Source organism: Dendrobates tinctorius, unplaced genomic scaffold (assembly GCF_039654945.1).
Source record: "Dendrobates tinctorius isolate UK_male_01 unplaced genomic scaffold, ASM3965494v1 ptg000124l, whole genome shotgun sequence".
NCBI lineage: Eukaryota > Metazoa > Chordata > Amphibia > Anura > Dendrobatidae > Dendrobates > Dendrobates tinctorius.
The window spans coordinates 5,754,562-5,768,365 of NW_027361792.1; the positions used below are offsets into that span (position 1 = coordinate 5,754,562).

At 50.3% G+C, this 13,804-nt stretch overlaps 1 protein-coding gene across 2 annotated transcripts in view; it reads right to left on the reverse strand.

The window, feature by feature from the left end:
• Nucleotides 1-10,227, reverse strand: part of ABTB2 (ankyrin repeat and BTB domain containing 2) — a 129,101-nt gene extending 118,874 nt beyond the window's left edge. The window contains exon 1 of one of the 2 annotated variants that reach the window (XM_073541792.1): nucleotides 10,099-10,227. Coding sequence is in view for 1 of the 2 variants with exons in the window: in XM_073541791.1 (XP_073397892.1) it covers nucleotides 8,539-9,400 (862 nt within the window). In the remaining variant the exon portion in view is untranslated. Of the gene's footprint in view, nucleotides 1-8,538; nucleotides 9,768-10,098 lie in introns of those variants that run through there. The other variant, XM_073541791.1, reaches the window with a different exon arrangement.
• Nucleotides 10,228-13,804: the final 3,577 nt, after the last annotated feature.

A 13,804-nucleotide genomic window follows, 5' to 3' on the forward strand; every position in this document is an offset into this window, starting at 1 on the left:
TGTACCATCAGTGCGCCATCAGTGCCTCATCAGTGCGTCATCAGTGCATCATCAGTGCGACATCAGTGCATCATCAGTGCATCATCAGTGCGACATCAGTGCATCATCAGTGCGTCATCAGTGTGCCATCAGTGTGCCATCAGTGCCTCATCAGTGCGCCATCAGTGGCTCATCAGTGCGCCATCAGTGCGTCATCAGTGCGCCATCAGTGCGTCATCAGTGCGTCATCAGTGCATCATCAGTGTGCCATCAGTGTGCCATCAGTGCGTCATCAGTGCGTCATCAGTGCGTCATCAGTGCGTCATCATTGTACCATCAGTGTGTCATCAGTGCATCATCAGTGTGCCATCAGTGCATCATCAGTGTGCCATCAGTGTGCCATCAGTGTGCCATCAGTGCGTCATCAGTGTGCCATCAGTGCGTCATCAGTGCGTCATCAGTGCGACATCAGTGCATCATCAGTGTGCCATCAGTGTGCCATCAGTGCGTCATCAGTGCATCATCAGTGCATCATCAGTGCATCATCAGTGCATCATCAGTGTGCCATCAGTGCGTCATCAGTGCATCATCAGTGCGACATCAGTGCATCATCAGTGCATCATCAGTGTGCCATCAGTGTGTCATCAGTGCATCATCAGTGCGACATCAGTGCATCATCAGTGTGCCATCATTGTACCATCAGTGCGCCATCAGTGCCTCATCAGTGCGTCATCAGTGCATCATCAGTGCGACATCAGTGCATCATCAGTGCATCATCAGTGCGACATCAGTGCATCATCAGTGCGTCATCAGTGTGCCATCAGTGTGCCATCAGTGCCTCATCAGTGCGCCATCAGTGGCTCATCAGTGCGCCATCAGTGCGTCATCAGTGCGCCATCAGTGCGTCATCAGTGCGTCATCAGTGCATCATCAGTGTGCCATCAGTGTGCCATCAGTGCGTCATCAGTGCGTCATCAGTGCGTCATCAGTGCGTCATCAGTGCGTCATCATTGTACCATCAGTGTGTCATCAGTGCATCATCAGTGTGCCATCAGTGCATCATCAGTGTGCCATCAGTGTGCCATCAGTGTGCCATCAGTGCGTCATCAGTGTGCCATCAGTGCGTCATCAGTGCGTCATCAGTGCGTCATCATTGTACCATCAGTGTGTCATCAGTGCATCATCAGTGCATCATCAGTGTGCCATCAGTGCCTCATCAGTGCGTCATCATTGTACCATCAGTGCGCCATCAGTGCATCATCAGTGCGACATCAGTGCATCATCAGTGCGTCATCAGTGTGCCATCAGTGTGCCATCAGTGCCTCATCAGTGCGCCATCGGTGGCTCATCAGTGCGTCATCAGTGCGACATCAGTGCATCATCAGTGCATCATCAGTGCGCCATCAGTGCGTCATCAGTGCGTCATCAGTGCATCATCAGTGCATCATCAGTGCATCATCAGTGTGCCATCAGTGTGCCATCAGTGCGTCATCAGTGTGCCATCAGTGCATCATCAGTGCGTCATCAGTGTGCCATCAGTGCATCATCAGTGTGTCATCAGTGCATCATCAGTGTGCCATCAGTGTGCCATCAGTGCGTCATCAATGCGTCATCAGTGCGTCATCAGTGCGTCATCATTGTACCATCAGTGTGTCATCAGTGCATCATCAGTGCGACATCAGTGCATCATCAGTGTGCCATCAGTGTGCCATCAGTGCCTCATCAGTGCGTCATCATTGTACCATCAGTGCGCCATCAGTGCATCATCAGTGCGACATCAGTGCATCATCAGTGCGTCATCAGTGTGCCATCAGTGCGTCATCAGTGTGCCATCAGTGCCTCATCAGTGCGCCATCAGTGGCTCATCAGTGCGCCATCAGTGCGTCATCAGTGCGACATCAGTGCATCATCAGTGTGCCATCAGTGCGTCATCAGTGCGTCATCAGTGCATCATCAGTGCATCATCAGTGCATCATCAGTGTGCCATCAGTGCGTCATCAGTGTGCCATCAGTGCATCATCAGTGCGCCATCAGTGTGCCATCAGTGCGTCATCAGTGTGCCATCAGTGCGTCATCAGTGTGCCATCAGTGTGCCATCAGTGCCTCATCAGTGTGCCATCAGTGTGCCATCAGTGCGTCATCAGTGTGCCATCAGTGCGTCATCAGTGTGCCATCAGTGTGCCATCAGTGCCTCATCAGTGCGCCATCAGTGGCTCATCAGTGCGCCATCAGTGGCTCATCAGTGCATCATCAGTGCATCATCAGTGCATCATCAGTGCGCCATCAGTGCGTCATCAGTGCATCATCAGTGCATCATCAGTGCGCCATCAGTGTGCCATCAGTGCGTCATCAGTGTGCCATCAGTGCGTCATCAGTGTGCCATCAGTGCGTCATCAGTGTGCCATCAGTGCATCATCAGTGCGTCATCAGTGTGCCATCAGTGCATCATCAGTGCCTCATTAGTGTGCCATCAGTGTGCCATCAGTGCCTCATCAGTGTGCCATCAGTGCGTCATCAGTGCGTCATCAGTGTGCCATCAGTGCATCATCAGTGCCTCATTAGTGTGCCATCAGTGTGCCATCAGTGCATCATCAGTGCGTCATCATTGTACCATCAGTGTGTCATCAGTGTGCCATCAGTGCATCATCAGTGTGCCATCAGTGCGCCATCAGTGCGTCATCATTGTACCATCAGTGTGCCATCAGTGCATCATCAGTGTGCCATCAGTGTGCCATCAGTGTGTCATCAGTGTGCCATCAGTGCGTCATCATAGTACCATCAGTGTGCCATCAGTGCGTCATTAGTGTCCCATCAGTGCGCCATCAGTGCGTCATTAGTGTGTCATCAGTGTGTCATCAGTGTGCCATCAGTGCATCATCAGTGTGCCATCAGTGCGCCATCATTGTACCATCAGTGTGCCATCAGTGCATCATCAGTGTGCCATCAGTGTGTCATCAGTGTGTCATCATTGTACCATCAGTGTGCCATCAGTGCATCATCAGTGTGCCACCAGTGTGTCATCAGTGTGCCATCATTGCGTCATCATAGTACCATCAGTGTGCCATCAGTGTGTCATCAGTGTGTCATCGTACCATCAGTGTGCCATCAGTGCGTCATCAGTGTGCCATCAGTGTGTCATCAGTGTGCCATCAGTGCATCATCAGTGTGCCATCAGTGTGTCATCAGTGCGTCATCATTGTACCATCAGTGTGTCATCAGTGCATCATCAGTGTGCCATCAGTGTGTCATCAGTGTGTCATCAGTGTGTCATCAGTGTGCCATCAGTGTGCCATCAGTGCATCATCAGTGTGCCATCAGTGTGTCATCAGTGCGTCATCATTGTACCATCAGTGTGCCATCAGTGCATCATCAGTGTGCCATCAGTGTGTCATCAGTGTGCCATCAGTGCGTCATCATAGTACCATCAGTGTGCCATCAGTGTGTCATCAGTGTGTCATCGTACCATCAGTGTGCCATCAGTGCGTCATCAGTGTGCCATCAGTGCATCATCAGTGTGCCATCAGTGTGTCATCAGTGCGTCATCATTGTACCATCAGTGTGTCATCAGTGCATCATCAGTGTGCCATCAGTGTGTCATCAGTGCGTCATCATTGTACCATCAGTGTGTCATCAGTGCATCATCAGTGTGCCATCAGTGTGTCATCAGTGTGCCATCAGTGTGCCATCAGTGCATCATCATTGTGCCATCAGTGCATCATCAGTGTGCCATCAGTGTGTCATCAGTGTGCCATCAGTGCGTCATCATAGTACCATCAGTGTGCCATCAGTGCGTCATTAGTGTCCCATCAGTGCGCCATCAGTGCGTCATTAGTGTGTCATTAGTGTGTCATTAGTGTGTCATCAGTGTGTCATCAGTGTGCCATCAGTGCATCATCAGTGTGCCATCAGTGCGCCATCAGTGCGTCATCATTGTACCATCAGTGTGCCATCAGTGCATCATCAGTGCATCATCAGTGTGCCATCAGTGTGTCATCAGTGTGTCATCATTGTACCATCAGTGTGCCATCAGTGCATCATCAGTGTGCCACCAGTGTGTCATCAGTGTGCCATCATTGCGTCATCATAGTACCATCAGTGTGCCATCAGTGTGTCATCAGTGTGTCATCGTACCATCAGTGTGCCATCAGTGCGTCATCAGTGTGCCATCAGTGTGTCATCAGTGTGCCATCAGTGTGTCATCAGTGCGTCATCATTGTACCATCAGTGTGTCATCAGTGCATCATCAGTGTGCCATCAGTGTGTCATCAGTGTGTCATCAGTGTGTCATCAGTGTGCCATCCGTGCATCATCAGTGTGCCATCAGTGTGTCATCAGTGCGTCATCATTGTACCATCAGTGTGCCATCAGTGCATCATCAGTGTGCCATCAGTGTGTCATCAGTGTGCCATCAGTGCGTCATCATAGTACCATCAGTGTGCCATCAGTGTGTCATCAGTGTGTCATCGTACCATCAGTGTGCCATCAGTGCGTCATCAGTGTGCCATCAGTGTGTCATCAGTGTGCCATCAGTGCATCATCAGTGTGCCATCAGTGTGTCATCAGTGCGTCATCATTGTACCATCAGTGTGTCATCAGTGCATCATCAGTGTGCCATCAGTGTGCCATCAGTGTGTCATCAGTGTGCCATCAGTGTGCCATCAGTGCATCATCATTGTACCATCAGTGTGCCATCAGTGCCTCATTAGTGCGCCATCAGTGCATCATCAGTGCACCATCAGTGCGTCATCAGTGTGCCATCAGTGCCTCATTAGTGTGTCATCAGTGTGCCATCAGTGTGCCATCAGTGCGCCATCAGTGCATCATCAGTGCAACATTAGTGTGCCATCAGTGCGTCATCAGTGTGCCATCAGTGTGCCATCAGTGTGCCATCAGTGCGTCATCAGTGTGCCATCAGTGTGCCATCAGTGCATCATCAGTGTGCCATCAGTGCGTCATCAGTGTACCATCAGTGCAACATTAGTGTGCCATCAGTGCGTCATCAGTGTGCCATCAGTGCGTCATCAGTGCAACATTAGTGTGCCATCAGTGCGTCATCAGTGTGCCATCAGTGCAAGATTAGTGTGCCATCAGTGCGTCATCAGTGTGCCATCAGTGCGTCATCAGTGCAACATTAGTGTGCCATCAGTGCATCATCAGTGTGCCATCAGTGTGCCATCAGTGCGTCATCAGTGCATCATCAGTGTGCCATCAGTGTGCCATCAGTGCGTCATCAGTGCATCATCAGTGTGCCATCAGTGCGTCATCAGTGCAACATTAGTGTGCCATCAGTGTGCCATCAGGGCGTCTTCAGTGTGCCATCAGTGCGTCATCAGTGTGCCATCAGTGTGCTATCAGTGCGTCATCAGTGCATCATCAGTGTGCCATCAATGCGTCATCAGTGCAACATTAGTGTGCCATCAGTGTGCCATCAGGGCGTCTTCAGTGTGCCATCAGTGCGTCATCAGTGTGCCATCAGTGTGCTATCAGTGCGCCATCAGTGTGCCATCAGTGCGTCATCAGTGCAACATTAGTGTGCCATCAGTGCGTCATCAGTGTACCATCAGTGCAACATTAGTGTGCCATCAGTGCGCCATCAGTGTGCCATCAGTGCGTCATCAGTGTGTCATCAGTGTGCCATCAGTGTGCCATCAGTGTGCCATCAGTGCAACATCAGTGTACCATCAGTGTGCCATCAGTGCGCCATCAGTGTGCCATCAGTGCGTCATCAGTGTGCCATCAGTGTGTCATCAGTGTGCCATCAGTGTACCATCAGTGCAACATCAGTGTGCCATCAGTGTGCCATCAGTGCGTCATCAGTGTACCATCAGTGCAACATTAGTGTGCCATCAGTGCGTCATCAGTGTGCCATCAGTGTGTCATCAGTATGCCATCAGTGTACCATCAGTGCAACATCAGTGTGCCATCAGTGTGCCATCAGTGCGTCATCAGTGCAACATCAGTGTGCCATCAGTGTACCATCAGTGCAACATCAGTGTGCCATCAGTGTGTCATCAGTGTGCCATCAGTGCAACATTAGTGTGCCATCAGTGCGTCATCAGTGTGCCATCAGTGTGTCATCAGTGTGCCATCAGTGTACCATCAGTGCAACATCAGTGTGCCATCAGTGCGTCATCAGTGTGCCATCAGTGTGTCATCAGTGTACCATCAGTGCAACATCAGTGTGTCATCAGTGTGCCATCAGTGCGTCATCAGTGTGCCATCAGTGTGCCATCAGTGCGTCATCAGTGTGCCATCAGTGTGCCATCAGTGCGTCATCAGTGAACCATCAGTGTGTCAGTGTGCGATCAGAGCATCATCAGTGCGTTATCAGTGTTGTACCATCAGTGCATCATTAGTATGCCATCTGTTTTTTTACAGAATGTCTTAGGCTATGTGCACACGCTGCGGATTCATCAGCGGATTTTTTTGTGCGGATCTGCAGGTAAAACCGCAGGTAAAGTGACCTGTGGTTTTACCTGCGGTTTTCCCCTGCGGTTTGACACCTGGACAATGGAGGAGATGGTAAACCGCAGCGGAATCCGCAGAAAGAATTGACATGTCAATTCTTTCTGCGGATTCAAAACCGCAGCTTTTCCGCAGTGAAAAAAACGCAGCATGTGCACAGCAGAATGTAAATCCCATAGACTTACATGGTACAGTACACTGTCTGCAGAACTGCTGCCGATCCGCAGAGGCCAAATCCGCAGCGTGTGCACATAGCCTTAAGAAAAATCAGTTCCAAAGCTTCTCCTATTCTTTGCAATATTAAACATGTTTATCACACGGGTGAAATGGATGGAATCCATGTGCCGTACGTGTTTTACACGGGCCCATAGACTTGTATTGTCCCATATCAGACGTGCTGCTGGTAAAAACTGGACATGTCTCCTTGTGGTTTGTGCAGCACCATAGATTATAATGGGTGCGTGTGGTATCCGTGAAACATGGACATGTGAAGGGGCCTAAGATACAATATTCACGAGTGGAACGAGCCGAGCCAAAGAAAAGAAAACTTTTCCGCAACTTTTCCTGGAGTTTCCTTCCATTGGAACTCAAAGGAAATGTTGCAATTGGTCCAAGTGACAAGATAGAGAGCCGCTGTCGCCCACTATACAGCATTGTACCGTGGAAAAGTTTTACGTCTTAAAGGGCTTGTCCAGGACTAGAAAACATTGGTTGTTTTATTCCGAAAACAGCTCCACATCTGTCAACAGGTTGTATTTGGTAATGCAACTCTGAACCATTTACTTCAATGCAGCTGATCCGCAGTACCAGACTACCAGACTCTGAACATTACAGCTCATTGTGGGTTCTTCTTTAGGATCGGCTTAAATATGAATGAGCTGGAAATTAATTTTATTATCTGAAATTCAGATCTGATGCCGCTTGTCTCACAGGGATCCAAAAGTGACACAGTCATCCCCCCCATATACAGTACATTATATTATCAATGGGGCTGCATATGGCCCTGTTTGGATGAAAAACAAAAGATGTGACCCATGTGGGCAGAAATAAGGAATGTTCTGGGAAGAGAAAGACCTTCCTGCGGTCAAAACATCTCCCAAGGTTCACATCCACTCTGGGCCAAGACGTTGTGCTTGGGGGAAGTTGGGAAATATAGCGGTCAACCAAACGAGCTTTTATCTGATTGCCTTCTAATGCATATGGTGAGCTTTAGAAACCCTCCTTTTATTCGGTGGTCTACAGAGAAACCTCAGATGGGCCATGATGCTAACCACCAACCAAAGTGGCGTACCTGTGGCACAATGTGGCACCTGAGGACACGGATGTGATGTAGCCACTTTGAGAACCTAAATCAACTGTCAGGTTTGTCCCTGTAGCGTCTACCAAGTATCTGCAAGCTCAAGACGCCCAAGTTGATGGGAGACGGACAAGAGCTTGCTTGGCGGACAGACAGCTACTCTTTCCCATTCCCCCATGCATGCTCGGCTAAGAGTAAAACACCTTTGTCGGTGTGAAAATAAAGGGATTGGGCATGTTGAAATCAAGAAGCCCCATTCTTCTTCTTCCTTGACATCTACTGTCGAGGGAATGTTGGTCATGTCATAGTCAGTAGCATTGGTCCTACACTTACCTGATGGGCATGGCCACCTGTAGACTGGACTTACATACCACCATATTAGAGTATCCTTCTGCTTATCCAGTCCATGTGCTACCTGATAACAGAATTTAGGGCTGACTAATACAAGAACTGGCCGTGCTTAGAGGAGAAACTGGGCAAGATAGTAGTGTGGAGCAAGCGCTATGAATGACATATCTCAAACTCTCCGTATACACATGTCCCACTGTTATCCAAACATCTCACCCGCCGGCCCACACAGCTTGTACAAGTGTCTGCATGGAGAACAGAAGCTTGTAGCTGTCAATCACGACGCAACAAAAGGTGCTTCAAACACCACCAAAAATAGAAGGCATTCTCCCTAGTGGCTCCATAAGTAATTAGCCATAGATGGCAGGACCAAATCTCAATTGTGAGCCCTAGGGCACTTATTTTGGCACCATATACAATGATTAGATAAGAATTAGATTGCGTCTTACCATTGGCATTCTTCCCGCAGATTAAGTGTTCATAGGGCTGCAGGACACCCCAGAGTTCAGCATCATTGTTGATTGCCATTTCCAGGGCATCAAGAGATATCTCTGCCCCATCCGTCCCTTGACTGGCAAGAACACGGTTTCTGATCTCCTCCAACAAGTTCTCCATGCAAGCCGTCAAGCAAATAGCTGCATATTCATGGATCCGCACCGATATTCTAGTGTCCACCATCCACCGGAAGAATCTTCCCACTGACATGGAAAGACCGCAACGAGCGGATTTCCCTTGTCGTAGTCCATCACCGGCGCTCATGCTGTAGAGGGACAGCGCCCGAACTGTGGCCAACGTGCAACTCTGGGACAATGCCCAACTTAGAATAAGTTTCATGGCGCTCTGGATCTCATATCGCGTGCACTTGGCGTGAAGGATGCTTAAGCGTTGGGCTTCCCTTGATATCCGTATGAGAGGTCTCCTCAACAAAACCGACATTCTCCTTACAGCATCTTGAGAGAATTCCCACTTAATTCCCCCATGTTCTTTACCCGTTCTGAGCAGCTTTCCGATGTCCTCATCCATCCACGGAAAGTCCTCTAGATCAGGTAGCCTGTGGCACCTCGAGAACATATCCACCACATCAGGATCCTCGGTAAGAGCTGAATTCATGGTGTCCCAGCTGCTATTCCGACTGTTCATGGACCCCGAGTAATACCACCAATTCCCACGGTGTTGAGAAGACGCCAACGGTTGGGAGTTGGATTTTGAGGATGAGAGGCTGAGAGACCTGCAGGAATCCTCGGCCCCATATCCAGAGTCCAATGTAAGGTCCTCCAAGGTCTTTAGGGTAGAGCTATATATTCCGGCCATTGGAACAGAGAATGGGAATCCCCCCCCCCCCAAAAAAAAAGAGAAACACTCCGACAGAAATCCTCAAGGTTAATGAAACCTTTCCATACTGTGACACCTTACGTGACGCGTATCGCTCTCCTGAAGGTAGCGGTGAAGGGCTGATGCTTTGTTTTCCATGTTCCCAAGAAACGTGAACATTCGAGGAATATTATCCAAGGCTCCTAAAAGTCCATGGATTGTGTCGAAGGGTTCTGGAGAGTAGATTTCTGCACGTTGCAGAAGGAACTAAGGGAAAAAAAGAATCCCAAGCAGAACAGAGCGAAGCGGATCCTTTCTTCTCCGATGGAAAAGCTTTCTGCAAACTTTCAACTAACTGCCTGTCACACAGTGATCAGTCTGAATGCTAATTTCTTCAAGGCTGCAGCCAATCAGGATGCTTTTTAGGGGGAGGAGCAGCCCTGAAATTAAATCCAAGCAGCTCCAGCCCCAGATTTTGGCTCAGGGCTCCTCTGGCTGAGCCGATACCTTTGTTGCAAGTCTGATCTGCCACATAAAAAGTTTATGAAAAACTTTTTGATTTTTTAAAAATCCGATTCTCCTTCGAAAACGAAATCCCTTTTACGATTATTGCAAATATCGCAGACATTGTAATCAGTGCGTGAAATATTCACATTTTTCCGGGGGAAGGGGGGGGGGGGGGGGGGAGATGAACTTACTTGATTTTACAGAACTTCAGGTTTTTGATGAAGTTCGAGGAATCCCATCTAGCTCCCAGTGCAAAGTTTGTACATTCCAGTCCTGACCGACAGAGACTCCCCCCCTCTCTCACACATTGAAAGCCGGGTTTGTGGTTTGGCAAGAAAATCTAAAAGAGAAACAAAATGTCGTTCAGACACCAGAAATGTTCACAAATTGCATATAAAACGATAGAGTGCAAGCTCCTGTGCTCGCATCTGACTGCAGCGTCCGTTCTCGATACGCAGAGCATCAGTCACATACACGCCAGCGGAACACGGAGTCCGGCAGTACCGTATTATGGGGGGCTGTATGGCCCCAACTTTGAAAGTTAGGAAAGGGTCGATTACACAGCAGTCTGTATTTTACACTAACCTCATCCAGTCCTTTATACGCCTCCTCACAGGGATATCATCCTAGTAAAGCCCGCTAGTATTCCCACATAGTATGGTGCCTCCTTCATGGCCTCCAGACAATGTAAGATCCCACTTGCCTGAGTCCTGCTTCTCTGGCCGCTGCTGCCAGTCACATGACCTGATAATATCATGTGAATGAACGGTGGAGCAGGGATCGGCCGGCTCCCTGCTCCACATATGTATTCAGCTGCATATTTCTTCTGCGGACGCAGATGCATTTGATGTTGGGACATACTTTGATCTCCTAGGACATCTCCGCAAATTTGGGACTCTCCAGCATGTATAGTGTTGTGATTCCTTAAAACTCCTACATCTGGGGTCTTCTGTCATTGTAGGAGCATGTACAGTACGGCCCCATACACTGCTATGGGTGACCTACTATGGTTCCATACAACTTGGAGCTTGCATGATGGTGCTTAGGGTGCCAGCCGTGCCTTATGCTGCCTCAGAACGTGATGAATAGGGTTCCAGCCGTACCTTATGCCGCCTCTGTATGAGGTGCACAGGGTGCCAGCCGTGCCTTATGCCACCTCTGTATGTGGTGCATAGGGTGCCAGCCGTACCTTATGCCACCTCTGTATGTGGTGCATAGTGTACCAGCCGTGCCTTATGCCGCCTCTGTATGTGGTGCATAGGGTGCCAGCCGTGCCTTATGCCACCTCTGTATGTGGTGCATAGGGTGCCAGCCGTACCTTATGCCACCTCTGTATGTGGTGCATAGGGTGCCAGCCGTGCCTTATGCCGCCTCTGTATGTGATGCATAGGGTGCCAGCCGTACCTTTTGCTGCCTCTGTATCTGGTGCATAAGGTGCCAGCCGTGCCTTATGCCGCCTCTGTATGTGGTGCATAGGGTGCCAGCCGTGCCTTATGCCACCTTTGTATGTGGTGCATAGGTTGCCAGCTGTGCCTTATGCCGCCTCTGTATGTGGTGCATAGGGTACCAGCCGTACCTTATGCCGCCTTTGCATGTGGTGCATAGGTTGCCAGCCGTGCCTTATGCCGCCTCTATATGTGGTGCATAGGGTACCAGCCGTACCTTATGCCGCCTCTGTATGTGGTGCATAGGGTGCCAGCCGTGCCTTATGCCGCCTCTGTATGTGGTGCATAGGGTGCCAGCCGTGCCTTATGACGCCTCTGTATGTGGTGCATAGGGTACCAGCCGTACCTTATGCCGCCTCTGTATGTGGTGCATAGGGTGCCAGCCGTGCCTTATGCCGCCTCTGTATGTGGTGCATAGGGTACCAGCCGTACCTTATGCCGCCTCTGTATGTGGTGCATAGGGTACCAGCCGTACCTTATGCCGCCTCTGTATGTGGTGCATAGGGTGCCAGCCGTGCCTTATGCCGCCTCTGTATGTGGTGCATAGGGTGCCAGCCGTGCCTTATGCCGCCTCTGTATGTGGTGCAAAGGGTACCAGCCGTGCCTTATGCCGCCTCTGTATGTGGTGCATAGGGTGCCAGCCGTGCCTTATGCCGCCTCTGTATGTGGTGCATAGGGTGCCAGCCGTGCCTTATGCCGCCTCTGTATGTGGTGCATAGGGTGCCAGCCGTGCCTTATGCCGCCTCTGTATGTGGTGCATAGGGTGCCAGCCGTGCCTTATGCCGCCTCTGTATGTGGTGCATAGGGTGCCAGCCGTGCCTTATGCCGCCTCTGTATGTGGTGCATAGGGTGCCAGCCGTACCTTATGCCGCCTCTGTATGTGGTGCAAAGGGTGCCAGCCGTGCCTTATGCCGCCTCTGTATGTGGTGCAAAGGGTGCCAGCCGTACCTTATGCCGCCTCTGTATGTGGTGCATAGGGTACCAGCCGTACCTTATGCCGCCTCTGTATGTGGTGCATAGGGTACCAGCCGTACCTTATGCCGCCTCTGTATGTGGTGCATAGGGTACCAGCCGTGCCTTATGCCGCCTCTGTATGTGGTGCATAGGGTACCAGCCGTACCTTATGCCGCCTCTGTATGTGGTGCATAGGGTACCAGCCGTACCTTATGCCGCCTCTGTATGTGGTGCATAGGGTGCCAGCCGTGCCTTATGCCGCCTCTGTATGTGGTGCAAAGGGTACCAGCCGTGCCTTATGCCGCCTCTGTATGTGGTGCATAGGGTGCCAGCCGTAACTTATGCCGCCTCTGTATGTGGTGCAAAGGGTACCAGCCGTGCCTTATGCCGCCTCTGTATGTGGTGCATAGGGTGCCAGCCGTGCCTTATGCCGCCTCTGTATGTGGTGCATAGGGTACCAGCCGTGCCTTATGCCGCCTCTGTATGTGGTGCATAGGGTGCCAGCCGTGCCTTATGCCGCCTCTGTATGTGGTGCATAGGGTGCCAGCCGTACCTTATGCCGCCTCTGTATGTGGTGCAAAGGGTGCCAACCGTGCCTTATGCTGCCTCTGTATGTGGTGCATAGGGTGCCAGCCGTGCCTTATGCCGCCTCTGTATGTGGTGCATAGGGTGCCAGCCGTGCCTTATGCCGCCTCTGTATGTGGTGCATAGGGTGCCAGCCGTACCTTATGCCGCCTCTGTATGTGGTGCATAGGGTGCCAGCCGTGCCTTATGCTGCCTCTGTATGGCACCACAGCACATCCCTGAGGTAGCATGGAAATGTAACGACATAATTCCATGTAGTCGGCCACGCAAACGAAGTAGAAGACATTCATGACGTTCCTCTGTGTAAGAGATGACGAATGTGCTCGAGACCTCATATACCTCTGCTTGCTGTCAGTGAACATCTAGATTATTGTTCGCTTCCAAAACCCTTCAAATTAGAACCAAACAATGACAATTACTGGTGAAGAGACGCGCCGTGGATAGTTCCGCTCTGCACCGTTATGGGCTTTCTCCTGTAGGATTAGCGGGTGACCTTCTATTACAGTACCGGCTATTGTGCTTCTTTTGTAGGATCGTGTTATGTGACTCATGGTGTTCCTGATATATAGAAGGAAGCCTTCGGACAAAATCAGGAGGTACAAGAGCGACCCCTGCAGGTCGCACCGCATAACATGCTGCAAAAAGTCACAACTCCCCCTCCAAATAAAGTTTTTAAATCAATTTACTTAAAACAAATGTACGGCCCCATGATTAACGGGAAAACTGCCGCTGTCTGAAATTGGGGTCATATGGCGGTGCTTTACCGACCCCTCGTTTCCTACGGGTGCAGTATTGGGCTCTGTATAACTTGGACCTCATAGAAGGAGTGTGACTGAAGCTGGAGGCGGAAGTTTAAGACATTTCTGTCTATTTCTTTTCTCCAACATTTCCTGTTGGGTGGAGATGTGACTGA